Raw genomic sequence first — 26,077 nt, forward strand, 5'->3', positions numbered from 1 at the left:
AGAAGGGGCTCTGATATGAATGATGGATAAAAGCTCACATTCGAAAAATCAATAGCCATTAGCTCAAAGTTGCCCTTTCGCATAACATGGTAGGAATGCATATGAGAATCTGTGAAATGATGCACTATGGTGAGTTCAAACCTCTATCAGTGTTACTTTTGCTACGCAGCGAAGACCGCAGACTATCTCGAATACTTGCCTGAGGCTTAACGAGGCTATGACTGTCATTTACATGCGCATAATCGACCTTGTATTTTGTATTGTATCTTATCTGTTTGAGTGACGATCAGTCGAAAGAAACATTTACCTCTTGTCTTAAGTCCTCCATCTACTGTGCAAGACAGATCGCTTAAGTGCGCTTGATCGTGGCCTCACAGTCAGGACCAGTGCCGATCCACTTGATCTGGTACATGTTAGTGAAAGCTTATGAGTTATAACAAATAAGTCAAGTTATATTGACTCCAACAAACTTCTAAATGTACTATAGCGGCCGTTAGCACGATAGCACTTTGTTTTGGCGGACGTCTTACCTCAAGGTATTAGCGAGCTTGCTTAGGAAGACCATAGAAAGTGTTTGCTCCAGTGGTTGGCTTCTGCCATCCCGGCAACTCGTGGTAGACAACCTCGGCTCGGGCTAGCATATCGAGATCGGCAGGGTAATGTTCAAGCTCGACGCCATCAAACTTGTAAGCGACAGCGACCTTGATAGTCTCGAAAGTATCCAGAGCAACAAGCTTCGTGAGGTTTAGAAAGTTGCAGTAGTTGATGGAAGTGCTGTATTTGACAACGACAAGGCCGAGCCATCCACATCTGCGTCTTCTGCCGGTTGGAATTCCCCTTCCCGGCCATCTTCTGGAGCTTAGTTCCAATATCCCCAGTATCTTCTGTCTTGAAAGCCCCCTGTCCGACGCGGGCCGTACAGGCCTTCACTATTCCGATCGTTTCTATGATGTTCTTGGGACTCAAGGCGAGACCGCTGATGATGCTGACAAGTGTTGGGTTAGACGAGGTGATCAATGGGTATGAGCTACAGTTGACGTCGAGCATGAGAGCGTTCGCCCCTTCCACAATGATGTTCTTTCTCTCCTGGACTGACTGCATGAATGAGACACCATCAACAGCGTAGCGTATTTTCCAGTTTTGGACGATACTCGTTGAACCGGGCAAGTTCCTCCTCAATTTTGTACTCGAAAAGGTCTCCAAAGCATTTCGGTAGCCGGACTGAAGACGACGAAGCTTCTTCTCGAATACTTCCGGGCTAGAAACGTCAACCAGACGACCCTCGGGCTATATGAAGTTCAGCAAAGCTTCCGCAAGATTCAAGCACGAATGACTGCTTAACGCCGCGGCTTTTCTGTAAAGACTTCATAGCATATCACTATTGGAATTTCCTTTGCGTGATTGATTGAAGGAAGATCTTGACTTATGGGTGCTCGATATAATGCGCTGCACACAAGGTGCCTCTGTTGTTACTCCCAATCATGATACTGGATCCCTCTAGAAGATTTTTCGAGGTAGAGAAAGTTTGTATTTACAGATTTTATCTAAGATACCTTACTTACCCAGCAGGTAGGTAGTACTTAAGCCCAACAATGAAGTGTCAAATTATTGATGAATTGGGAATGCTGATTGGCTGAGGAACATCTGTGTAAATTAAAATAATACCTGCCCCCAAGATAAGAAGCCAACTTTTATATGGGAAACGAAACCCGTCGACATGAAAGGCTAATAAGTAGTTATAGCTTAACTTTACCCAGGTAAGGCAGTCTTGATTGTCTCTGTCGGTTCAGAAAGGTTCATGGTTAGTGGTCGGAAATGTCACGTGCTCTCGTGTCACTGACGTCCACGGTTGGTCTCTTGTTTTCCCTTTCGGTCAATTCACATTCGTTTTAGCCGCACAGAGGCACAGTCAATTGATTTCCTTTCTTAACCACTCTTCTAAAAGTCGCCTGCTCGCGTCTGTCTTCACCTGGAAGATGCAAGACTCGCCACGATGACAGACTCGCAGATGCTTGCTCCAGCAGGCAGCAATGAGACGCAGGATAGCCAGCCCATTTTTGAGGCCTACAGGGCCGAGTTTGGTGTCGGCACGGTACGTAGCCAGTGTAGCTGAATTGCCTAAGCACTGGGGTTTGCATCCTTACGATCAAGATGCACTAACACTTGCATGCCTCAAACAGCTCAGTAGTTCGCCTCCCAAATACGTTACATCTCCGAAAATAAGCACGACAAGCCCGAAACAGATTCCTTCACCTATGAGCGAAGTAGTTGTTCCATCATCCGACCCGACAGCCATCGATTTAGCAGCACCAGCTACTACTGTTCCTCGCGACGCGTTATCAGACAAAGCGCGCCCAGGGCGGCCCACTACTGAGAATGACGATCCGTCGCACTGGGACACGACCAGGGTGGCACTGACACATTCGAAAAAGCAATGTGCAACTCTCGAGGCAGACGTGGTGAATGGCGTTGCCCAGGGCCTCAAGGATCGCGTCAATTCGAATAGCAACGTGAATTCGAGCGTTCGGGTGCCAACTACATTCGTCAAGTCGAAACACCTTGCCAACTTGTCCGCGCGCCATGACAGCCCGCAGCCGCAATCAGTGCAAGACAATGCACCCAAGCTTCTAATCAAGTGTCTCAAGCCGCCGGCCAGTGCTGTAACTGCCGCCTTGCGCAAAATGGACTATTCTCAACAGACCCCGACACAGGTTAACGATGATCGTGATTACAGCGAATACTGTGATATTGTACCTTCGAGCCCTGTCAATGGCGATACTCAGCCCGCCTCTCACGAACCTCGAACCCTTCAAGATGATGATACAGGAGCCGTGAATTTTGCGAACATGAGCGAGCTGGGCCGACCTTCGTCTCAAATATCAGAGGATGCAGGTTTCGACAATACTAGAGGTGACTGGAGACATCCTGACGGGACCTCACAATTGAATAACGGCCAAACCCCGCACCGTCCTCACGCTCCTACCTTCGAGACGCCTGCTGTACCAAAGAACCCATTTGCTGCGAGACCTAGCATTGCCGCGCCTCTGGCCGGTAGTCAATTGTTCGGCCAGACGCAGTTTTCTTCGGCCATCAAACATATTAGTCCAACATCTTCACGACCTTCTCCGAAGCTCTTCAACTCTATTTCGCCAAACATCATTGAGACATCTCCTTTGAAGAACCGTGCCAATGTCTCCTCACCATCCGATATCCGAACCTCGAGTCCTCAACGCCGCCTCCATGATATCCCCGAAACGTCATTACAAGATCTAGATGAGGGGCCTATTAGAGCGTCAACGCCTGTGAATGACCAATCTACAGCTGGTGAAATGATTCCAGAATCACCCCCATCCACTGATCCCACACCTCGAGCCAAAGCACCTAGATCATCGAACGCCACTGAGCCAATGGCACATTACGAGCCAATGAAGAAGTCTCAGGAAAGGAAGAGCATGGAAAACTTCGTGATTCCTCCCTGGGATTCCGATGATGACTCCGACGATGCTATTCGACGGCTGGAGAGACGAAAGAAGATTGAGCGGAAAAAGGCACAGGCTGCAGAGGAAATGGGCCGCGTTAGCTTTACACCCAAGATCAGGCGCAATTCAGCAGAACAGCCATCAAGGAAGAAGAGAAGGGTTTTGCCGCTTGAAGAGCCCGAAACAACCCGCAAGCCGTCTCCCAAAACCGACAGGGGTAAGGGGCAAGAACTGCCACCTCTCGTGGATGACTCCCAAAAAGGGCTGGTGGCTTCTAACGAGACTCTCCCTGTTACATCAACTAAGGCCACTCCAGGAAACAGTGCTTCCGATAATCCGCAGATCGATCATGATGGAGACATAGTTTTGGTCGATGCGGACAAGGTCGTCTTAGACGATGACATGATACCTGCAACCAGTCCAGCGCCTTCTCTCCCACCTACAGCACCCGTTGAACAACCGCCACCATCTGAGCCTGAGCTACCACAGCTCCGCGTCGAATATGAGGGCTTGCCGCAAGGCCCTAATGACCATTCGGAGCCTTCATCTTTGCCACCAGCACGGAAGCGGACGACTAGGACTTACGGTCGTGCAGCTCGGCAAAAGCGCAGAAACCCATTTCTTAGTTCCTCTTTCTCGGATGGGCTGATGAGTGATTTGGACCCAAAACCTACGCCTGTATCATCGCCCTTGCAAATTGTGGCTGCAGTTTCGATAATTGAAGAAGAGCCAGAGGAGGAATTACCCGTGTCTCGTACAACAGAAGACAAGAGCGAGAAGAAGTCCGCACCGCGGTCCAGGAAACCTGCCCGTGATGTCTATGCGGATCTTCCCCCACCGATGACTACTCGCTCGCGTAGGAGCGATCGAGCGGAGACAGCCCCAGTGACCCCGTTGGCCAGTCGTTCTGTAGGTCAGATGCCGCCGACATCTTCGAGTTTGAGTATCCTTTCAACAACACCCTTGCCTTCTGCAAAAACAACACCCGGGACACAAGACTCCCCTGGTTCTGAACGGCCGGAATCAGTCACTCTGTCGTCACCGAGAGGCAGTCGAGATTTCCATAAGGAGGAGGCTCGAAAAGGATCGAAGACAGAGTCACCTCAGCCAGCAAAAAGAGCAGCAAGGGTATCCAAGCGGTTTTCATATATTGATTCGGATTCTACTGATGAGCTACATCACTCGCCAGCTGCAAGTGTGCTTGAAAGGAGCATGGTGCATTCCAAATCTAGTAGATCCTTCAAGCAAAGCTTTGCCCAGTCACACCGAGTAGGGCGACTGTTCGAGGGCATGGTTTTTGCCATTTCTTTCTCAGACCAGTTCAAAGCACAAGAACGCAAGAAGTTAGCGACGAAAATCACACAGTCGGGAGGTATCATTCTTGCTGAAGGGTTCCAAGACATGTTTGAACATTCATCCATTATGAATGCGACCGATCCCGTGATGGACGAGCAGGACTCATTACAACTCACCAAGCTGATTTCTGAGAGCGGGTTCACAGCACTCATCGCAGACAAACACTCACGCAAAGTCAAATATATGCAGGCTCTGGCGCTGGGGCTCCCCTGTTTAGCCCCTCAATGGATAACAACATGTGTCAACAAAGGCGTTATTGTCGATTGGGAACCCTACGTTCTCTGTGCAGGCGCATCCGCTGTGCTTGGCAATGCAATCCGGTCAAGAATATTGGCACCGTACTCGGCGACTGAAGCAAGGCTGGCCGAGGTCATCCAGCAGCGACCACGACTCCTTGACGGACAGCGTGTCCTAGTTGTCATTGACTCAAAGAAGTCCCGAAATGAGGCTAAAGAACCTTACATCTTCCTTGCGAGTGTGCTAGGGCCATCGATTTCGCGAGTGTTTTCAACACAACAAGCAAGGGAATTATTGTTAGAGCATCAGAAAGCTGGAACTCCGTTCGACTGGTTATATTTGGATAAAGGAACAGGGACCGTTGACGCAGTTCTTGCGCGTACGGAAACAACAGGTAATAAGAAACGTCGAAGATCAACCGCAACTCAGCCCCGGATCGAAAATATTCGTGTCTTGAGCGACGAGCTTGTCATCCAGAGTTTGATTCTCGGACGTATGGTGGAAGAAGATGAAATGTATACGTAATCATGGCTCCGGTTTTTAGAGGGCGTTTAAGGTCTATCACTATCTTGGGAAATCATGTCGATCACTTAGACTGATGCATTGGATGGCGTTGTAAGGCGGCGGGAGGGCTTGGGAAGTAATGGCATCCAATGGATAGCTACTGCAGCGTATCGACAGTACTGCACTAGCTTATGCTGTAGCTAGTAGGGACAGGACACATGGGAGTTTATACCAAGTTGTTTTTAAAATTTCGATGTCTGTGTTGCTAAGTGATATGAGGTAAGACACAGCAGCTGGTTACATCATACTGTCGTTATTCACCTGGGGTTGTCCACTAGACGGGGCAGATATTCAAGGATTGCCCTTTGAATCCACTATAATAGTAAAGCCTGACGAAATTTTCAAGGAATCAAGGAAATTTGGGCATTGAGTTTGGATAGGCGAGATAGTAAATGAGTAAGATAGAAGCTCAAGGAATTGCAAGCAAGTGATCTGCAAATGAGGGCATGTCTCAGAGTGACTGTACAGTATTAAGTATCAAAACGATGGATCATGCAGGGATCAACGCTCTTCAAGGGTAAGGTATCTATTTGTAGGGGTTTAGAGGAGACAGAATTACCATGAATCAAGTGAGAGAAAATGGAGAGCTAAGAATAGCAAGGTACGCGTCGTGAGTTTCCCATCCATACCCCGCGGTCGCTTCCACCTTCAACAGCCAAAGAAGATCCGTTCACCATTCTTCTTCCCCTTCCATCGCCACCATGAATGGAGTTTCAGCAAACACATAGATGACTAGAATCTCGACCGTTCGAGACCTTTTACATTTGCCGAGAATCGGAGCATGGCCAATCAGTTGCGACAACGGTACCTGTTCTCGGTAAATCAACTCGACCAGTTCTCTTATCATTCACTAACTCGTCGATTTAATGGTGCAGGATTCGATTGATACCACATATGGCTTGTAGACTTTTATTCGTGAAGAAACATAGCAGGTAATCGACGTTTTCGCATCGATTGTAGAGGGATTTTAAGACATATTTTGCCTACTTACTTGCAATTACGCAACCTCAACCTCGTCCAACTTGCGATCGCCACCCAAGATCGAGACCACGTTCCTTTACTGGGGACCGAGCTTTTCACCTGGAAACACTTTTCAATCATTTACCCTTTAAATCAGCACATTTCCTCGAATTCCTTAAAGCTGGTTGGCTTGGTGTAATCTAAGCCAGGGGCTAGGGATAAGGCTCCATGATGGCCTCATGTTCACCTAAACAGGTCTCAGAACCAGCTCGCGAAAGAGAATCCTTCAAGTTAGTTACTCTCTCTTCATATTCAAACAATCGACTTTCACACGTATGCTTGCTTGATAACTAACAAAGTTAGGTATGGAGCGTCGCTGCTCAACGATATTACAGACTCGCCCACCGAAGGCGCGCCCCCTGGCCAGCCCTCAGCCAACGGAACTGTGCCCAGCGACGAGATAAAACGACAAGAAACTCCGAGAGACACTGTTCTTGCATCTCTTGCGCAACTCGGACTCTGGAAAACAGGCACTGACCGCGCCTTGATATCTCTGTTCGATCGTAATCACCAATATATTGTCGCCGAGACTACACAACGATCATCTCTTGCCAAGAGTCCAATCCGGCCAAAAGATAGAAATGGAGACTTCTGGCTATACCCAGGGACATTTCCACGACGGCTCTCGGTTTGCGGCCGGGCTCTTATGGCGCAAAGTCACGACTCTTCTTCCTCTGATAAGGAACTGCCCCTTACTCTGATACCGGATCTTAAAGCCGATGCTAGACTCTGCAAGATACAGCACCCGCTATCAGAATTTCCTGCTCGGTTTTATGCTGCTGTCCCTGTGCGATCACCTACTGGTGTTGACATTGGTGTTTATTGCGTGATAGACTCCGAGCCGAGAGAAGCCGAGAGCTGGACCACCAATGACACCGAGGTCCTACGAGAAATCTCCTCTAACATCATGGACTACCTTCGATCCAAGAGTGTGGGAGATGCTTATCGAAGAAGTGTCCGTATGACAAGGGGAATTGGTTCGTTTGTTGAGAAGGAGTCGTCCATGGCGAGTTGGAGAGCTCGAACGAATTCTCCGGCCTTCCACGACGATGCGACACGGGAAGGCAATCTAAATTCTGAACAGCAGGCCCTGCAGCAGTTCAGGGACATTAGTCTTCAGAAAACATTGCCGGTTCACGTACCAATGCAGCCCAATACGACAGGAGAAACCACCGCTATCAGCTCTGGGGGTCCCGGGGAGGCGAATATGACTAGCACTTCATCGAAGAGTATGTCTGTTCGAGAATCCGATGCTAATGCCAAGGAGAAGTCAATTGCCAAGATATTCTCTCGGGCAGCCAATCTCATACGAGAAGGAATAGAGATTGAAGGCGTCGTCTTCCTAGATGCGAATTTCGAGACGTCGGCTACCGATTCGATGCTTCATGAGGGCCAGTCTTCGACCGAGTCATCATCGAATAGCGATGAGTCAAGTGATGGGATCGAGCAGGGAAAGTCTTGTTGCGGAATTTTGGGTTTCGCTACTTCAACTTCATCAAGCATCAACTTGGATGTAGGTTCCGATTTTCACACAACCATGCCAATGAAGTTGCTAGCTGCGCTCTTGCGGCGGTATCCTGCTGGTAAAATCTTTAATTTCGACGAGGATGGTAGCCTCTTATCAAGTGGTTCGTCTGAGGCCGACCTTTGTACACCGATGCCGAAGCAAGAATATTTTGGTGAAGGATCAACTGCGGCGCTATCTGGTAAAAGTCAGCGTCCTTGGTCGCGATCTCTAGAAGGACCGTCAGTTTCCAAGATCTTCCCTGGTGCTCGAAGCGTAGCCTTTGTGCCTGTTTGGGATCCTAAAAGAGACCGTTGGTTAGCGGGAGGTTTCGCATATACTCGGACGCCCACGAGGACATTTACGATCGAGGGTGAGTTGAGTTACCTGCGAGGGTTTGGCATGCTGGCCATGTCGGAAGCCCAACGACTCGAGGCCTTGCTTGTGAACAAGGCACAATCCGATGTGCTTGGCTCATTATCTCACGAACTGCGGACTCCTCTTCACGGAGTCATGCTCTCAGCTGAGCTGTTGTCCGATACTCAGCTGGATGTTTTCCAGGGAAACCTACTGCGAACCCTTGAGACATGTGGTCGAACACTATCCGAGACCATTGATCATCTTTTATATTTCTCAAAGGTCAATCAAGTTGCAGCTCATCGAAAGAAGGAGCGCCGAGCTCGAAAACGATCTATTGTTTCAGACTCTGCCACCACAGTTCCCGCGAGTGTTTCGACCTCTGAGGTTAGGCTGGACGCTCTAATTGAGGAGGTCATGGACAGTGTTTTCGCCGGTCATGTTTTCAAGGGCAATGAAGCCCAAAAAGCTTGGCAAACCGCTAATCGAAGCAAACGCGTGAATACGGAGGATGAGAATGATCTGACGGGCGGTCAGTCTGAAGACCCCGTCAAGTACGAAGTGCCGCTTGGGCACGACAGTCAGGTGGCCATCTTTCTTGATATTGACCCTTATGTGCCGTATCGCTTCCACGTTGCCGCAGGAGCACTCCGGCGTGTTGTGATGAACCTTTTTGGGAACGCACTCAAATATACACACAAGGGCACAATCACGGTTGCCCTATCTCAAAAACCCCCTGTCCTCGAATAACCCAAGTAGTTACAGACGCTTGGGTCGCATTTCGGTCACAGACACTGGCCCAAGGAATATCCCCAGACTTTCTTCGCAACGACCTCTTCAAACCATTCTCTCAGGAAAACCATCTTTCACACGGTACCGGATTGGGCCTAAGTCTAGTCAAGAAGATCGTGGCATCCATGGGCGGCAAGATATCGATCGAGAGTGAAGTTAACGTCGGGACTACAGCAACCATAACATTGCCACTGTTACGATCGAAAGACTCAGACAGCTCAAATCTGGGGCAAGAGAAAAACGAAGTTGATGAAGAGACCAAGCGCCTAAAAGGACTGCGTCTGCGACTGGTCGGTTTCCCTTCTGAGGAGGAAATTAAGTCGAATACGGGTCGGGGCATTCCCATGTCTGCCATGAAAGTAATGTGCCATCGATGGTTGGAGATGGATGTTATCAACGAAGCTAAATGTCAGGAAGTTGCTCCGGATCTTGTTCTATGCAATGAGATAGCGATCAAAGACCCGGTTCTGAGCAGCGAAGAGCTCGTTAGGTGCCCCGTGGTTGTGGTGTGCGCCAATGCCATTACGGCACATAAGCGATCTTCCCAGAGCAAGGCATCTGAGAATCAGCGAGTTTATGAATTTGTTTCTCAACCGTAAGTGTGTTTCAAGCCTGTAAACCTGTAATATCGCTAACTTGCAGTTTCAGTATTGGCCCACACAAACTTGCTCGAATTCTTCACATAGCATTATGTCGATGGGGGGACTTACAAGCGTTATCGCCGGCTGTGCCGGTAGGTGAAGATGAAGAGCATTTGGATTATGCATCGGATGATGCTAAAAGGTGCTCGACTGGAAGCAATACAGAAGGAGATGCTCCTGATGATAAATCGACTCCAGGTCCAGGAGCGGCGCCACTAAAACGCCCTGGACCCCCATCACGAGTTCCGTCAAAACGCCCTCCCCAAGCGACGCAACAACAGGGGTCAACTGCGGCGAGCGAACCCAAGAGTTTCCTCCTTGTCGATGATAACCCCATCAACCTCTCGGTGTTGTGCGCCTATATGAAGAAGCTTAAGACCAAGTATACTACGGCAGCAGACGGACTTGAAGCTGTGGAACGGTTCCAGGAGAACCCAGATGAATTCAGTTGCATCCTGATGGATATCAGTATGCCACGAATGGACGGAATTGAGGCCACAAAACAGATACGGGCTTTCGAGAACAAAGAGGACCGGGAACCAGTAGTCATTCTTGCTCTAACGGGTTTGGCATCAGCGAGTGCCCAGCAAGAAGCTTATGCAAGTGGTGTTGATGTGTTTCTATCTAAGCCCGTTAAGCTCAAGGAGCTGAGCAGTATATTGAGGGAGAGAAGTTTAGCGTAGATGGTAAGTCGACTATCGAACAAGGGAACGGAAGGTAAGAACTGCACGATATGAACGAAGCATACGACATAGATAGACGGCCATTATTCGTTGGACGTTTCATCGTGGGATTAGGCGCTGGGGTGCAACCTGTCAAGGGCGGAATAGAGTAATAGAAGACAAGAAGTCACAGGTATATGTTACATCCATCTGAGCGAGTACCCAACTATGAACTCTCTTCATAAATGGTCTGTACGTACTATTGGCAGTGGTGCTAACTCGTACAAGTCATGTTGCACAATGCTGGAAGATTCGTACATCCAATCAACACTTAAATGTTCAAGCATATGGCATGCACATCAGTTTCGTTGCTACTCAACTATGGCGAAAATGAAAACATTATTCGATTAATGAGCATACACCAAGAGGCAAAAAAAATGATAGGTGACTACATGTGTCGGATGTCTCGGAGTACTCTACATCATGATGTGAGGCTCGGGTTTTTGGTGATGGCCGAGCGAATGTGTTTAGGCTTTTTTGTCACCCTTGAAATGCCGTTGGGTCATAAGACTTGTCACTTGGACTTTACCAAGGAGCGTTGCTGGCTCGAATCGCTGGTTTTCAAGATCAACTATTTCATGTTTTATTGATATGGGCGTTCACAGACGTGGAATACTGTCCATACTCGATACCCCAGGGAGCTCATTCGTAGTATCAAACGCTTCTCAAGTGGTAGAGTCACTGCATTATATCCCTGACTTCTGATGTATCCGAATTATGTGACAGTATCGACGCTACCCAAGACGGGAATCGGCAATAACAACATGCCTTATAAGAATTTTAGCATTGACTAACTTAGCGCTCGCGGAATCTTAGTTGATTTTTGCTAGAACTATGACGTAAAATGTCGGCATCGACTAGATGTGTATGGTTTCAATGCATGTGTTGTAGCCATAGATACAGTGCACTTTGGCTTACTGTACAATTGGTAATATATAAGCATGCAGCTTTGTTGAGAAAGCTTCGATGGATGGAATCAAATAAGGAAGTGCGCGAGGCCTTACGCGTACGGATGCTAGGCAACTTGCCGTGTAAAGGTGAAGCCACTGATATTAGGCCTGGGCAACAGTTTTAAGAGATCTTGGCATACAAGAGGCCAAGCTATGATCTTGAGACAAATTGATGAACTCATGATAAGATGATCTTGTAGATGATGTATGATTGATTATGCGCAAACTCAAAATAAATAAGCTTCAAATCCTTCAGTCGGTGTGTTATTGTTTATAGCCAATATCATATCCTCTGTGACATCCGGAAGACCCGGAGGTTAAAAGTCGGAGGTCGGAAGCACGAGACGGAACTTTCATCACATGTAGACGGGGTTAAAACGCTACCGTGCTTCCGTGGATGATATGATTTCCTATTGTCCTTGGGATCGGACTTTTGTAGAACCCCAGATCATGATCGGTTGCCGCGGAATAGAGTTCAAGTCAGGGGTTTTGAGACGGTAATGAGAAAGGGAGTTTCTATGGGCATCTGTCGAATGATGGTGGTTGATGGGCACGGGCGAACAACACCATCATCAGGTCCATGTACGTCAGCCAAATCGTTTACCCTTGGAAGCTGAGTCTGCCCCTGTTTGAGAAGAGTCAAGACAGACAGAAGGTGGAGAGATGCTATAGATTAAGTATCCTCTCTCACGAGAATGATGCCATGTTCACCTCGAGGTGAGATAAGCTCACGGCCTCATCAGTCTGCTTATAGTTTTTTTGTCCACGTCTAACATGTCACTTTCTATGACTGGTCCATTTATCATATTCATGGCATGTCAGCAGTGTAAAGTTAGTAGCGGACGATCCATTCTAACAAGACCCTTGTCTAGCTCGGCTCGGGCTCTTCTTCTTTTTCTTTCTGCGTGCACCTGTAGCCCTGTAATTGGTCCACTGGCTCCCCTACAAGCCGGCATCCGGCAACAGGGCGGGGGTTGGAAGCTTGGGCCCAGGGTATTCCCTGTTTGTGGCTTGCCTTAGTGCTCCCGGTCGACTTAGACATGTCGTGTGCCCTCAGACTGTCATTAACTCCGGGTACAGGCAGCGAAAATACTGGCCCAATACCACGAATTACCACCTATGATGGATCACAGATCAGAAACTGCCAAGCTGAGTTGTTCTGAGCTGAGCTTAGCTGAGTCTTGTACCTACCTATGTAGCAGTCAATATCAAATACCTACTCCCCGAGCGTTCCGTCCACTCTGTTGCATCAAAACCCGCCTCTTCCCCAACTACAAACGGACTTGTTGTGTTCCCTCTTCTCCCTATTACTCAGACGAATCGCATTGCATTGTATACATTATACCCTTTTGCATATCTTTCTTCTTGTTTGTGTTGACTTGGCAGTTGGTATCGCTATATCCTGACTTACACCTTTCTCGGGCTGCCTACCAGTTATATCTAGGACCTCACCAACAGCGACAAGCCTCATACTTCATCGCCACCCTAAACTCAACTCAATACTCGGCCGTCGAAACCTTGTTCGCCATGGGAGTCGGTTCTTTTCTTGAGCCACTCATCGTCGTGACTCTCCTCTTCGGGGGTGCCTACTTCAACAGAAATAAGGACTACAATTTCTGGACAAATAAGTCAGGAATCGCCAGCATCAAGAGCTATAAGCGTTCTGATGATTTACCGAAGCGAGACTCGACCGATAGTCTTATGAGTGGATGGAGTGGTTCGCGATCACCGAGTCTCGACTCAAGTTCTCAACCGGCTCTACGCCGTCGCAGGCTTCAAGTGCTTGGCTATAAGCGCATCGTTTCTACACCAAACACTCACATATTTGAGGATCGACTTCTGAGCCGTCTTCTCAAGAAGTTGCCATTCTTGGTCGAGTGTTGGTACTGGTTTCTTATCTACTTTGTGTACCAGGTCGGTCGTGCCATCACTGCATTGACTCTCGATGAGGGCACAGTCGATGTCGCCCGTAGACATGCTCTCCAAATCATCCACCTCGAACAACGGCTTCACATCTTCTGGGAGATAGACTTTCAGAAGTGGTTCCTCGCTCGACCTACTCTTCTCCACTGGATCAACCGAATCTACTCATTCATCCATATCCCTGGCACCATTACCTTCCTTGTTGTCCTCTACTACTTCACCACCACCCGACATCGCCGTTATGCCGCTGGTCGTGTGAGATCTGATACGGTGGCTGCTGGTCCTGCTCTCTACGAGGCCCGTCGACGAACCATGGCTATGTGCAACCTCATCGCTTTTGTTGTCTTCACCAGCTGGCCTTGCATGCCTCCCCGTCTTTTGAGTGATCCTGAATACAAGGGTCCTGATGCTGAGGAGGCCAAGAGCTTTGGCTTTGTCGACAGTGTTCACAGCGGTACTGGAGAGAGCAGTGTCTGGACCACTAACCGATTCTGCAACCAATATGGTAAGTGAAAGTCACATATATCTTGACCCCATACAGGGCTAACTAAGATTATAGCTGCAATGCCATCTCTGCATTTTGGTTACTCTCTCCTTGTCGGCCTTACCGTCGCCACTATCCCTATTACCGGCCTACGATCTACCTCCTGGAAGCGAATAATCATCGTTGCTGCGGGCATGTCATACCCAGTCTTGATTCTCACTGCCATTGTCGCCACAGCCAACCACTTCATCCTAGATGCCGTAGCCGGTGCTATGGTTTGCTCTATTGCCTGGAACTGTAACGACTTCCTCCTCAACTTTTGCATCCTTGAGGATTACTTCCTATCCATGCTTCGCCTTCACAAGCCGGTGAACTGGACCGACCCTGAAACAGCTGTTGAGCCTGAGTTCCAGAGTGGTCTCCTGAGCGAAGACGTCTAAGACGTGTAAAGGAGCTTTCGAAAACGAGACCCACGAATTTTCTTCCTAAATATCCGACTCCGTTAATCCATCTGATTCAAGAGGGGAGCCTTTGCCTTATTTGCATAAGTCGTTTAAACATCTTCAAAACATTCACAAGGCGTTCCATGTCTGGACAGGAATGTAGTCTGTGGACGTAGTGTTACGTTTGGCGACGGTGGCATGTTGTTAATTTGAAGGAGTCGAGCCATTGATATTCGGAACAGTGGGGGAAATTTAGACGTGCGCAGAAAGGGGTTCAGTATACCACGCCATACGATCGGGTAAATAAGCTGATACCAATAATACTATCAAAAAGAATATTATACTTTGTACATTAAGTGAGACTGGCTGCCGACACATTCTAATGTACTTGATATGCCCCTGAGTTCAATGCTTATGAGCGTTGACGAAATAGAATGAAAGTGATATGTCCTAGGCTCTTAGACGAATCACAACTGAAACTCGACGTTATCCAGGACTTCTATCCTAGATGACAGAAGGACTTGGGCAAATTTAGTATAGACTTATTAAATTGAGTATAACTTTAGCAAGCCTTCAGACTGGTTGTTTTTGGCACCTTGGTTCACTGTTGGAAACTCTCTTGCACATTGGGGAAAGGTTTAAGTCGCAGAGCTTCTGGTGAGAAATGAGAAACAAAAACCTTATAGCGTTTGTCCTAAACTGATCATCAGCATGATCCTCGGCAAGGATCATGGTAACGAAACTTGCTACGGATTCTCCTACGGTATCTTCATATTGGTGGCCTCTTGTAAGATTGTATGAATAACCTAGTCCTTTACGTGGTTAAGGCAGATTTACGTATTTGCAGTACGCGGTCATTGAATTAATTCAAAGCTATTACATGCCTCATGCTCGTGACGACGCAAGCAGAACTTCATCTCCCACCAATAAACTGCTGTCATGATACTTTTCTGGTAAGCCTTGTGAGCACGGGTACATGTGTCTCTGCTAAAACTGCACCATTTGACAGCAGATACAGCCACGAGTTCAGGTACCTCTGCTAAGATGGGGCGGGGAGCTTCTGTGGCGGGGCACGTCGTCATCTGTGATCCGTTTGGGCAAGAGACAGACAGCTGCCTTTCGCTTGCTTGCGTTTACTCACATGCCACCACCTGAACTATTCTTCATCTTTCTTTTTCATCGTAACCATTTATATACCGTCACTTCATACTCAAAATCTTGTTGTGGCTCCGAATAAAAAAACAACCCGAGGACAAAGGCTATTCAAGGCGAAAATTGAGAGCGACAGCTCTATTACTTCTTCCCATGTCGCAGCAGGATTCTGGGGCAGCTGATGCCCCGCCACAGCAGCCTTCACGACCATCTGCGTCACCATCGAACAGTTTCTATGCGCTGAGCGATGATGAGGAGGGCGAGTACAACACGATTAGAAATGCCGAGACTGGAAGAGGTGTAAAGCTTCTCTTTTCCAAGAGTAAGGTAAGTAACATCCGAGCCTATGTCCTGCGCAAGAGGTTGCGCTACAGAGTGACGGACGACGTCTAACAATCGCAGGTTTATGTTCATCCAACACCCTCTGCAAAGGACAATATTCCAGGATATGTCGCACTTCTCCAGCAACGAGGTCATCACGAAGAGCGCCCTTCTTCATCTGCTTCCAATGAATCAACGACGATCGCCTCCTCGGATCTACTTCTTGCCTGGATTCCCGAATCTGCCCTTGGAGATTCCGCCAGCATCTACGTCAAGGTTGACCTTTGCGATGGAGACTCACCCCCGAAACAGTCTTACCTTGTTCCTCCCCCGCCGACCGTTACTAGCCATGTTGGATCTGTCGGCGGATATGCGTTTGCGATTCCCGTGAGCGCCGTCTATTCGCTCCTCGTTCGGCCTCCGAGCCTCGGATGGTGGTATGGATCCGTCATCATCAACTCCCGTGCGGGCGACAGTTTCCCCGCCCTTTTTTTCCACGACAATGAGTGCCAAAGTACGATTCTCCAAAAGAAGAAGATCGCACGTGATACATTTGATCCTTTTGGGGAATCAGGACAGATGTTCTGGGGTGGCGATGAGGTTGTGAAGTGGCTACGTCGCTATGTCAAGATTGAGCGATCTGGCGCTGAACCAAACATTTACTTGATCGAGCCATCAAAGGAGGACAGTGAAGCATTTGGCCACAAACTCACTTCCAGCCCCTCGCAAATTGGTCGTCAGGACAGCAATGTGGGAGCGCAGCGCGGCGCTGCAGGACCATCAAATCGAGATGCAGAGATGGACCCTTTCGTCAAGTTGATTAAGGAAACTGGATGGAATATTATGGAGAAATTCAGCAAAGTAACCACCTTTACACGGAGAGCGGCCCAAGATATCGTCGAGAATCCCAACTTACCGCCACAAGTAAGACGACTCTTGAGAAATCCGGAAGTTCAGACGCTTCAAGACGAGTTTGACAGCGCCAGGATCTATCTCGCTCGCTGGGCTATGGGCATCCAGGAACAGAGCGACCGTGATCGGAGACAGAGGATATGGTCTGCTAATGATGTTATGGAGCTTGAGGATACCGATGTTGGCGAATTTGAGCTTCTTGAAGGAGCCAGTAACCTTTCACTTGAGGAACGCCGAAAGACTGTGACAATGAAGGAGTGGAATACCTTCTTTGACCCTCAAACTGGCCGATTATCGGTCACTATCGATGAGGTCAAGGAGCGTGTCTTTCACGGAGGTCTTGATTCTGAGGACGGTGTTCGAAAGGAAGCATGGCTTTTCCTTCTTGGCGTCTATGAATGGTACAGCACTGCCGATGAGAGAAAGGCACAAATCGCCTCACTACGTGACCAGTACTACAAGCTCAAGCTTTCGTGGTGGGAGAGGCTAGAAGGTGATGGAGGTGAGGGCGAAACTGGAGAGTGGTGGCGCGAGCAAAAGGGACGAATCGGTAAGTTGCTCACCACCTCCCAACCTTTCTCTCCCAAGGAGTATACTCATATTTCGTCTATAGAAAAGGATGTCCACCGAACGGACCGCAATGTACCCATTTTCATGGGCGAGGATATCCCCCATCCTGACCCAAGCTCACCCTTTGCCGAAGTTGGCACCAATGTCCACCTTGAGCAGATGAAGGAGATGCTCCTGACCTACAACGAGTACAATAAGGATCTAGGCTATGTTCAGGGTATGTCAGACCTCTTGGCACCAATCTATGCAGTGATTCAGGACGACGCCGTTGCATTCTGGGGTTTCCAGAAGTTCATGGAGCGTATGGAACGCAACTTTCTGCGTGATCAGTCTGGTATGCGCAACCAGCTTCTGACTCTGGACCAACTTGTTCAGTTCATGGACCCAGCACTTTGGAACCATCTACAAAAGGCAGACAGCACCAACTTTTTCTTCTTCTTCCGCATGATACTTGTTTGGTACAAGCGGGAGTTTGCTTGGCTTGACGTTCTTCGATTATGGGAGGGCTTGTGGACTGATTATATGAGCGCGAACTTCCATCTCTTTATCGCGCTGGCAATTCTTGAGAGACACCGGGATGTTATTATGGAGCACTTGCAACATTTCGATGAGGTGCTCAAATATGGTAAGTGATTTTGGTCACCAAGCACACTGATCATATGCTAATAGTACATAGTCAATGAACTCTCCAACACAATCGATCTTGAGGCGACTCTGATCCGGGCAGAAACTCTCTTCAAGAGGTTCCAGCGACTTGTTGATGCTGTCGACAAGAAGCAGAACTTCCCAGCTCCTCGGTTCAGCCAGAAGGAACCCTCAAAATCTTCTGAGCAGACCAAATCAGGGCCCTCCGAGGGTGGTAAGACATCTGGCAAGGGCAAAGCTGCCGAGCCGGCGGCGCCTCCGCCGCAGCCAAAGACGATTACACCTGAGTTGCGCAAACTATTAAGCAAGGAGGTAGAAGTTCTCCCGAGGAAAACGGTTGCGCAAAAGGGCGATGGTATGCCAAACAAATGAGTATCTGAGAACAAGTAGTTGGGGTTCTGTTGGTTAACGACTGCTGCATGTATTTTTATGCTTTAGGGGTTTCTTGGTTCCAGTAATTTTTGGCACGGAGTTCATGGCATGACGGTAAGTTAGCAATGTTTCGATATATATAAGAAGCCCTTTATTACCATAGGGTCTGAATACACAAGATGCATATCATGATTCTTTGGTACAGGGCATAATATTGAGTAAACAAAAGTCCACATTACCAGGTAAAACGCCGCTCTATCCTATCAAGGAACGTAAACGCCAGACATCCAACGTATGCTTCACTTCTTCTTTCTAGAACGGGATTTATCTGTATCCCCTTGGTCCACTGGGCAAGCCTCCTCTCCTCAATCCAGCGTTGCCGCCGCCACTTGCTTGATCATACATTCCGCCTGGCGCAAATCGATCTTCATAACCGCCGCCGCCGCCACCACCACCATTATTTCCGCCGGGAGGGTTGAATGGTCCTTGACTTCCAGCCTGAGGACTCGTTGTTCGCGATCCTCCTCCCCAAAGCCTCTGTCGCAATCTATCCTGCGCAGATCCTCCACCTCCACCTCCCGAAGCACCACCAGGTGGCACGCTCGCCGTTTCGGGCCTACCGAATTGACCGCCTGTGTTCTGGTAGCTACCCGCGCGCTGCTGACTTGGCAGTGGTCGCCTATTGATATCACCGCCGCCGCCGCCAGGTTGCAACGATGCAGGTGTTCGTCCACCTCCAGCCCGAAGACTCTGAGGTGCTTGTTGTTGTGGCTGTTGCGGTCCGTTGTCCCATAGACTACTCAGACCACCGTGTTGCTGTCCTTGAGCGCCGAGGCGTTGGCCGGCTTGTGGTGTCATGACAGGCTGTATGGGTTGTTGGGCTGGGGCCTTGGGATCCGGGGGCAGCCATGAGGGGAATGGGCGCCCCTTTTCTGTATAATAGCCACGGAGAACACGGCAGACGTGAGTATCGTCTTCGGTGTCGCCGTCTTGTTCGCCGGAGAGGAGATTCTGGCGGAGGGAGGAGATTTGAGAAGATGTCTTCTGGACGAGGTTAGAGTACCAGGACGCCATAATGTGTTGTCTTATAGTGTTTCTTTGGTAGCTAATAAGTTTGTAGAGTTTCGCATCGATGGTTGTTCAGGTGGTATGAAGTTGCGCCTGTCTCGCGATGGGCTCGCTTGATGTAGGTTGAGGAAGCGGTATCGAAGCCCAGAGAATTGCTTGAGCTGTAATTGAACGTCTGAGGGGCGAGCGCAATGCTCTGTCGCAGTCGCAGTTGATTAGGTGGTGCAGCCAGCTGCTGTCGTTGCAAGCGAGGGGTATAAGAGAGGTATTATCAGTGTCAAAAAGGTCAGAGATGGCCTATTTGAAGAGCGGAGTAGGAAGATGGAGGTGAAGCAGTGACGTTTATAAAGGGATTCTTGGCCGTGGAAGTGGAAGTGGGCTGGGGAGTTTCATAGGTGCCTGAACTAAAATGCGCTGTAGATTTGGGCGGGGCAATGCAAGGTAAGCGGGTAGGACTCGGGAGTGGAGCAAGGCCTACATGAAGCTTTTGTCTCAACAGAGCCTCTCATAGATGACAAGACCCATACAGACATGAGAGGGAAAATAGTTTCAAATCATTTCAAGTACAACAAACTCATATAAAAACATTGGTAGCCTATTTGGTATCTATACCTTGCCAAGAATTAGCTCAGCAAAAATGAAGCATATCGCCGTGTGATATCCTCAGACAGAAGGTACACAGTGATGTATGCTTTTCCACCCTTCGTAAACCCCTTTTTTCCATCTTCCTTAGAAAATGCCAACTCCTCAAACGCCGAAGCTTGATTTTTGAGACCGTCAATTACCATGTGAGATCGTTGGTGAGCATCAGCTTCTCCTTCTCCTCATGTCTGGGCTTCTTGTTCTTCATCTTGATAGCACGTCCACGCTTTCGCTTGTTGCCAGACTTCTCGGTCTCGGACTCTTCGCTGTCATCATCATCCTCATCTTCGTCGTCGTCCTCGTTTTCGCTGTCGAGCCAGTCCTCAAGGTCACCGAGCTCCTCGTCACTCTCCTCAATATCGGAAACATACTCAACCTGGTTCTCCAGGTTGTCGTCTTCCTCCTCACTCCAATCAGCCTCCTCACCATTCTCGTCGAGACCCTTGTCCATGTCCTTATCACGTTGACCCTCGCCGTCGCGCTCCATGGCATTGAGAACCTTCTTCCAGATGGACTCGCTGACATTGAGGGGCTGGTCACCGTAGGCACCCTGTCGAAGACGCTCAACAAGCTCACGCTCAATGGTTCGTTCCAGCTTAGCAGCAGCCTCGGCTTTGCGCTCACGAGCCTGCTCACGGTGTCTGATCTTGGGCGCCATCTTAGGTACAAGCTTTTCACCCAAGCGTTCCTCCTCGGCGGCAATACGGCGCATGCGAGTTTGGACCTGTGTCAAGCGGGTGAGACGTTGCTTGCATTTGTGAATTAGGAAATTAGGCCAATATATGAGCTTCTCGTCTATAGTGGACAACGCCTTGGAGTAGTTGTTGGGTAGTTTGTAACGTTGCCACTACCACTATCGTCAGTCTCTGCTCACCTCACGTAACAACATGAATACTTACAAGTTTGCTTGGCAAGTGACTTCTCTCCGGGGTTTTAACTAGCAAAAAGAGCTTGCCAGCGTCTTCCCTGACCGTAGCGTATCGAGAGTTTGCGAGAGGACATGATTGACGGTTACAGAGACCTGTAACATTGTACTCATTACGGCAGAATGTCTGAGCTTTGTTGGTTCTGGATAGAAGTTAGCCTATCATCTTTGTATAAAGCCTTGCCAAGCGACAAAGGCTGAGTAGAGGAAGCAGCAACTGACTTAATCTTAAACGCGCAAAATTGTTGACCGATGATTTGCCACACAATCTCATCAGAGCTCATTTTTGCAGTGTGATGGCTGGTTTGGAAGTTGGTGTTGTGTTTAGTGTTGGTGTTGTGTTTAGTGTTGGTGTTGGCGCTGGTGGTGTGTCTTGTCTAAGTCTCTAACCAGACGGAAGGCGACAATGCTTCAGGGTGCGGGGGTAGGAACACCGTTTAGACAGCGCGATCTATAATCACTAGAAAGAGTAACAGCTGATCCGGGAATTGCTGGCGAGCTTGTTGAGGTCGTGCCGTGTCGGGAGATGAGTGTATAGAGAAAGTCACAGCAAAATGTGGATGTCAGATAGGCCGTCGAGGCGAAATCTCGGGTCGCGGCACAGAGCAAGAGTTATTTCAGCTCTACCGAGAATCTGGCGCCGTCACTGATCCAGGATCTTTTTGTTGATTCTGGACGTGGTGATATGTGGTTTGCGACTGCGATGAGCGAGGTAGAGAGATCTTGGAGTTTTTTGGGTTTTTTTTTTACTTGACTGCGCTATCAGATAAGAAGGGGACCCACTGGCCCACCGAGACGATTCACTACAGCCACTTACAGCGTTCCATTTTCAATGCCCACTTGGGACCGGGAAATAGTACCTCCGAATGGCTGACATCGCTGCTCTCGGGGAACCTGGAAACGAATACGTACCTGGTTGACAGCTGAGATAGCATCACCTTGGAACTTGGCCTACTGTAGCCGCGTAACACACACAAAGTCGACGGATTTTCCTTTCGGCCGCGTCCAACACAACCAGTTACTTCGCCGCCTACGACTCGATCTTCCCTCTATACCCGATCAAATACCCTTCATCTCCCCACGAGGAACTTACGTCGCCGACATCGCCGCATAGCTCGTCCTCTCCAATTCCATAAACACCATCGCCCAAGATGCCGACCGCCGGCCTCAAGACTATCATCGCCCTCTCCTTCGTCCTCGCCGTCGGGTTCCTCCTCGTTATTCTCTCCTGCGCTCTGTGGAAGGTGTATTATCCTCTCCTCGTCGTCGCCACCTATGTCATTGCGCCTATTCCCAACTGGATCTGCGGACACTGCGCCAACCCGGATGACTTCGTCGAGAGCTCTGGCGCTGCGGTTCTAGACTTGGGACGCTTCTTTACAGGTTTCTTTGTTGTTATGGGAATTGGTAGGTCCTGCTCAGCCGGCGCAACGCTGCTGATGCCAATGGAATGATCATCGTGCTGGAACTCACGTAGCTGACTGTCACATAGCTCTCCCTGTCGTCCTTGCTCACTCTGGTCTCATCGAGGTGCAAGCCATGGTCATGTCCATAATCGGCGGTCTATTGATCTACGGAACCATTGTCAGCTTCGGCATGTTTTTCCACGAGGAACAAGATTTCTGAATGCGCGCGCAATACGGAGTCGCATAAACCAGAAACACGCGGAGTTACTGAAACAAAGACGGATACAGAATGTTGCGTTTCAGGAAGAGGAGGATAATCGCTAGTATAAAGCCTGTATAACGCGTGTATGATCACAGAGGACAAAGGAGTCACATGGGCATTCAGCGGGGTCTTAACGTCAGTCTCGGCTATTCGCAAGGAATACTTGGGCTTCAGGACGGCAAAGGGAGGTTATAGTCGGTCGTCAAAGGTATCCTTGTTTATGAGGAATATATCGTATCATCTTCTGCTATGTTCCGGATGTTTTGTCCTATCCCATCCGTCTGTGTTGTTGAATTCCAAACCAAAAACTCCGACGATGTGTACGTTGAGGTATCATGTCCAAAGTCAAATGCTGCGCCTGTCCATCCATCTGATCCAATCTGGCCTCTTCATTGGGATCCAAGCTATGCCGCGTCTCTAAACACACCCATAGGACCGGCAAGTTTGGTAAACATCTCGTCCCTTTCACCTTCAGGGGTACTCAGGATTGTTACCGCACCTCCAGCTCCAATTCTCCAAACTTCTCTGGGCTCTGTCTCGCCCTCTTCCGCTGGAGCCACCTCATCGTCCCATCGAAACATGGTTCGGATAGTGACACTCCAGTCTCCTGCACCTGCGACATCCATATATCCCACAACACCAGAGTAGAGACTTCGCTCATGCTGGCCCTCAATGATTTGTAGAAGCTCACAGCTGCGCTTTTTCGGCGCCCCTGTCATACTTCCAGGAGGTAAAGCCGCAGCAAGGGCATCCAGACCGGTATAAGGGCAGTGGGAGTCAAAGCTGCTTCGGCGAGCGCCATGAGGCTTGTTTCCATTGCGGCCTGGCAGTTGCCCATTGACCACAGTGATCATCTGGAAGACCGTGGCATATTCCTCCACCTTCATGAGGTCAGGAACTGTAACATGGCCAACGCCACAGACACCGTGCAAATCATGTCGAACCAGATCGACAATCATGAGGTTCTCAGCCACTTCCTTGGGCACGTGAAGGATCTTCTCGGCCTGTGCGAGGGTTGACACAGCTTCTGACTTGCGAACTGTTCCCTTCATAGGTCTCATTGAGCATAGTCCGTTGGTGTCGTATCGGAGGAAACGCTCAGGAGAACAGCTTAGCATTGTGGCGCCACCGAGACGGATGAAAGATCCAAAAGGAGCTGGCTGTCGCTTCCTCAACGTCTGATATATGGTCCAGTGGCTTCTCTCGTTGTTTCTTGAACGAGGCCTTACCATGGTCGTTTGCGATGTGAGACAAAGTTCGTAAGACTCACCCGCTGCAATGAAATCCTGGCAAACACGAACTTGCTCTTCATACCTGTCTGGCTGTGGTGTTGTGATATTGATTTCCTTGTTCTGGGCACGGTTTTCAATGTCATGCTCATTGACTCCGTTGCTCATCTTGCTCGCATTCCAACAGTCGGACTGTTGAATTCTTTCCGTCATCCTATCAAGCCATGAATCGTTTGATCCTCGAGCCTTCAGGCTTTGAACATATGCAACGCCAGCTCTGTGATCTAGAACAATGCTCTTCGTTACCCAAGCTAGACAAATGTCTGGTCTCTTGTGGCCCCTATCTTCCGGGACCATCTTCTTTTCAAGGCCGTGTAGTCCCATCTCATAGGTGATGAAACCCATGAAACCGCCCTTGAAAGCTGAATTTGAACAGTCAGATCCAGGAGGATGGCTTCGAGTCTCCCAGAAGTCTGAGATGACCTCCCATACATTAATTGTGCCGTTTTCGAGGCTTATCATCTCGGTTTTGTCCTCTCCATCTGTACTCGGGTGTCGTACTGTAACATAGTCGTCGCATACGTTGTACTCGAACCGCAGTGCATCGTCAACTTCGAGAGCCACGATGCTGTTCAATGCCAGCGCATCTCCGTTCTTAGAACTCGACGAGTCAAGGATAACGGCCTCTCCCTTTTCCAGTCCCAGCATCTCCACGAGTTCCGGCACGCCAGCTCCCTGAGGCAGGGTAATTGTGCGATATGTGTATTCTGATCCCTTCGCAAAGTCTCTCAACGAAATTTCTGATGAGTTTGAAGTCGACCACCAATTACCCAAGTGTTCCTTATGCGCAGCTGCAGACTCCAGATGATTCGGCGGCGAAAGTGTCTGAATCTCTAGTAAAGGTCCCTGCACTCGCCGTCCGCGGTACTTGTTCCATTGCAGCGCAGCTTGGAACCAGTTAATGAGCACTCCCTGCGCATTCTTCTCCGTGCAGACAGACTCGGGGTGGTATTGAAGGCCCCAGAATGGCTTCTTGTTGTGTCTCACTCCTTGGAGGATCTGTTCCCTTCGTCCATCCTCTCTAAACTCTGTTGCCCACGCCAATGGTGAAAACTCCGAAGTCGACCTCCACCGGTTTTCTTCTGCCCAGTCATCGCTGTATTGACCAATATCAACACAAAGACTGTGGTATAGAGTAGCCTTGAAGGGAGGTACTCCGCAGAATATGTCTTCTCCGCGATGCTCAATTTCCCTTACCATTCCATGAAGACCCCTCTTGAGTCTTCTCACTGACCCGCCGTGCGCAGCGAGCAAACTCTGAAATCCAAGACAAATACCCAAAACTGGCAGCTGAAGATGTTCAGGGAGATCCCAAAGAAGACTGAATGCCCCAACGTCTTCTGAATTAAGCGGTGATCCAGGGCCGGGGCCGCAAACTACGGCGTCGAATTGAGCAAGATTATTGATAAACTCTTGCTCGGTCCATTTTGTAGGTGCATCATCGTCGCTGGCTCTGTCAACCACAGAGAGGTCGATTCTTATGACGAAGATATCAGCGCCGACAATAGTTCGGAGAAGGGAGACGATATTGTTGGTAAAAGAATCATAGGCATCAATAAAAAGAATTCGCTTCGGCGCTCCAACCGAGGGCTCTGAGCCTGTAGTCATAGTCCAGAATTATCTCAAAAGTATTAGGAGAGTCTGATTGAGGGAGGATGGTCCAGATTGAAGCCTGGGTCAGTAGATGAGAACAAATTCCGATAAGCTTCGTCTTCGGCGTCCGATATAAAAATCCAAAATCTTTGCCGCTACAAGCCGGAGCTGACTCGGGATATGAGCCGTTGAGTTAAGTTATAAAGCCACACTGCACGGCACATGCGGACGTTGATTATCAGGTGATCGGACAATCCAGAGAGTAAAGAGTACATCAAAGTTTAACTCGTTGATGTGAAATTTGGGGCATTTTCTCGTTATTCAATGTCTCTCGATACAAGACTAAAAAGTACTAAAAAGTGGCGACAATGAATCGGATGCATGGAAGGATACTTACTTCTAGAACGTCAAGTTATGGCGCTACTGTAGGGTACTCCGTACTCGTTAG

General features: G+C 48.9%; 9 protein-coding genes across 10 annotated transcripts; 5 read left to right on the forward strand and 4 right to left on the reverse strand.

Annotated features, from left to right (window-relative positions):
- Positions 1-539: 539 nt before the first annotated feature.
- On the reverse strand, positions 540-1,369 carry FOXG_07942 (adenylosuccinate synthetase; the record flags this gene model as incomplete). The annotated part of the gene is made up of 3 exons (XM_018386635.1): positions 540-774; positions 809-1,287; positions 1,343-1,369. The coding sequence occupies 3 exons, from the start codon at positions 1,367-1,369 to the stop codon at positions 540-542; spliced, it is 741 nt and encodes a 246-aa protein (XP_018243815.1).
- A 526-nt stretch (positions 1,370-1,895) lies between these two features.
- FOXG_07943 (uncharacterized protein) lies at positions 1,896-5,881 on the forward strand. The gene is made up of 2 exons (XM_018386636.1): positions 1,896-2,092; positions 2,181-5,881. Exons 1-2 carry the CDS (start codon positions 1,994-1,996, stop codon positions 5,595-5,597), a joined length of 3,516 nt encoding a protein of 1,171 aa, XP_018243816.1. The 5' UTR covers positions 1,896-1,993; the 3' UTR covers positions 5,598-5,881.
- Positions 5,882-6,824: 943 nt separating this feature from the next.
- On the forward strand, positions 6,825-10,633 carry FOXG_07944 (uncharacterized protein; the record flags this gene model as incomplete). The annotated part of the gene is made up of 4 exons (XM_018386637.1): positions 6,825-6,886; positions 6,960-9,049; positions 9,283-9,904; positions 9,958-10,633. The coding sequence occupies 4 exons, from the start codon at positions 6,825-6,827 to the stop codon at positions 10,631-10,633; spliced, it is 3,450 nt and encodes a 1,149-aa protein (XP_018243817.1).
- A 1,987-nt stretch (positions 10,634-12,620) lies between these two features.
- Positions 12,621-15,042, forward strand: FOXG_07945 (uncharacterized protein). Its single transcript, XM_018386638.1, has 2 exons — positions 12,621-14,050; positions 14,105-15,042. Exons 1-2 carry the CDS (start codon positions 12,742-12,744, stop codon positions 14,467-14,469), a joined length of 1,674 nt encoding a protein of 557 aa, XP_018243818.1. The 5' UTR covers positions 12,621-12,741; the 3' UTR covers positions 14,470-15,042.
- A 560-nt stretch (positions 15,043-15,602) lies between these two features.
- On the forward strand, positions 15,603-19,904 carry FOXG_07946 (uncharacterized protein). 2 transcript variants are annotated; one of them, XM_018386640.1, is made up of 4 exons: positions 15,603-15,951; positions 16,027-17,407; positions 17,471-18,052; positions 18,104-19,904. In XM_018386640.1, the coding sequence occupies exons 1-4, from the start codon at positions 15,778-15,780 to the stop codon at positions 18,442-18,444; spliced, it is 2,478 nt and encodes an 825-aa protein (XP_018243820.1). In that variant the 5' UTR covers positions 15,603-15,777; the 3' UTR covers positions 18,445-19,904. The 2 variants fall into 2 exon arrangements, with proteins under 2 accessions (XP_018243820.1, XP_018243819.1); XM_018386639.1 differs by having other exon boundaries at positions 16,027-18,052.
- On the reverse strand, positions 18,539-19,906 carry FOXG_07947 (uncharacterized protein). The gene has a single exon (XM_018386641.1). The coding sequence runs from the start codon at positions 19,516-19,518 to the stop codon at positions 18,769-18,771; it is 750 nt and encodes a 249-aa protein (XP_018243821.1). The 5' UTR covers positions 19,519-19,906; the 3' UTR covers positions 18,539-18,768.
- A 141-nt stretch (positions 19,907-20,047) lies between these two features.
- Positions 20,048-21,822, reverse strand: FOXG_07948 (uncharacterized protein). Its single transcript, XM_018386642.1, has 3 exons — positions 21,302-21,822; positions 21,054-21,222; positions 20,048-21,001 (listed from the first exon to the last, which is right to left on the reverse strand). The coding sequence occupies exons 1-3, from the start codon at positions 21,361-21,363 to the stop codon at positions 20,294-20,296; spliced, it is 939 nt and encodes a 312-aa protein (XP_018243822.1). The 5' UTR covers positions 21,364-21,822; the 3' UTR covers positions 20,048-20,293.
- Positions 21,823-21,999: 177 nt separating this feature from the next.
- FOXG_07949 (uncharacterized protein) lies at positions 22,000-23,169 on the forward strand. Its single transcript, XM_018386643.1, has 2 exons — positions 22,000-22,486; positions 22,572-23,169. Exons 1-2 carry the CDS (start codon positions 22,231-22,233, stop codon positions 22,703-22,705), a joined length of 390 nt encoding a protein of 129 aa, XP_018243823.1. The 5' UTR covers positions 22,000-22,230; the 3' UTR covers positions 22,706-23,169.
- Positions 22,817-25,903, reverse strand: FOXG_07950 (aminodeoxychorismate synthase). The gene has a single exon (XM_018386644.1). The coding sequence runs from the start codon at positions 25,642-25,644 to the stop codon at positions 23,152-23,154; it is 2,493 nt and encodes an 830-aa protein (XP_018243824.1). The 5' UTR covers positions 25,645-25,903; the 3' UTR covers positions 22,817-23,151.
- Positions 25,904-26,077: the final 174 nt, after the last annotated feature.

This window comes from Fusarium oxysporum, chromosome 4, assembly GCF_000149955.1.
Source record: "Fusarium oxysporum f. sp. lycopersici 4287 chromosome 4, whole genome shotgun sequence".
NCBI classification, from domain to species: Eukaryota; Fungi; Ascomycota; class Sordariomycetes; order Hypocreales; family Nectriaceae; genus Fusarium; species Fusarium oxysporum.

Bases quoted from the DNA above. Each gene is read 5' to 3' on its own strand.
- FOXG_07948 (XM_018386642.1), bottom strand. From the start codon at position 21,363: ATGAGCTCTGATGAGATTGTGTGGCAAATCATCGGTCAACAATTTTGC. The intron at 21,223-21,301 runs GTCAGTTGCTGC...ACTTCTATCCAG, and splicing joins TTTTGCGCGTTTAAGATTAA to AACCAACAAAGCTCAGACAT. The intron at 21,002-21,053 runs GTAAGTATTCAT...CGATAGTGGTAG, and splicing joins GTCACTTGCCAAGCAAACTT to TGGCAACGTTACAAACTACC.
- FOXG_07949 (XM_018386643.1), top strand. From the start codon at position 22,231: ATGCCGACCGCCGGCCTCAAGACTATCATCGCCCTCTCCTTCGTCCTC. The intron at 22,487-22,571 runs GTAGGTCCTGCT...ACTGTCACATAG, and splicing joins CTTTGTTGTTATGGGAATTG to CTCTCCCTGTCGTCCTTGCT.
- FOXG_07950 (XM_018386644.1), bottom strand. From the start codon at position 25,644: ATGACTACAGGCTCAGAGCCCTCGGTTGGAGCGCCGAAGCGAATTCTT.
- FOXG_07947 (XM_018386641.1), bottom strand. From the start codon at position 19,518: ATGGCGTCCTGGTACTCTAACCTCGTCCAGAAGACATCTTCTCAAATC.
- FOXG_07943 (XM_018386636.1), top strand. From the start codon at position 1,994: ATGACAGACTCGCAGATGCTTGCTCCAGCAGGCAGCAATGAGACGCAG. The intron at 2,093-2,180 runs GTACGTAGCCAG...TGCCTCAAACAG, and splicing joins CCGAGTTTGGTGTCGGCACG to CTCAGTAGTTCGCCTCCCAA.
- FOXG_07945 (XM_018386638.1), top strand. From the start codon at position 12,742: ATGATGGATCACAGATCAGAAACTGCCAAGCTGAGTTGTTCTGAGCTG. The intron at 14,051-14,104 runs GTAAGTGAAAGT...CTAAGATTATAG, and splicing joins CCGATTCTGCAACCAATATG to CTGCAATGCCATCTCTGCAT.
- FOXG_07946 (XM_018386639.1), top strand. From the start codon at position 15,778: ATGTCGCAGCAGGATTCTGGGGCAGCTGATGCCCCGCCACAGCAGCCT. The intron at 15,952-16,026 runs GTAAGTAACATC...TAACAATCGCAG, and splicing joins TTCTCTTTTCCAAGAGTAAG to GTTTATGTTCATCCAACACC. The intron at 18,053-18,103 runs GTAAGTGATTTT...AATAGTACATAG, and splicing joins CGATGAGGTGCTCAAATATG to TCAATGAACTCTCCAACACA.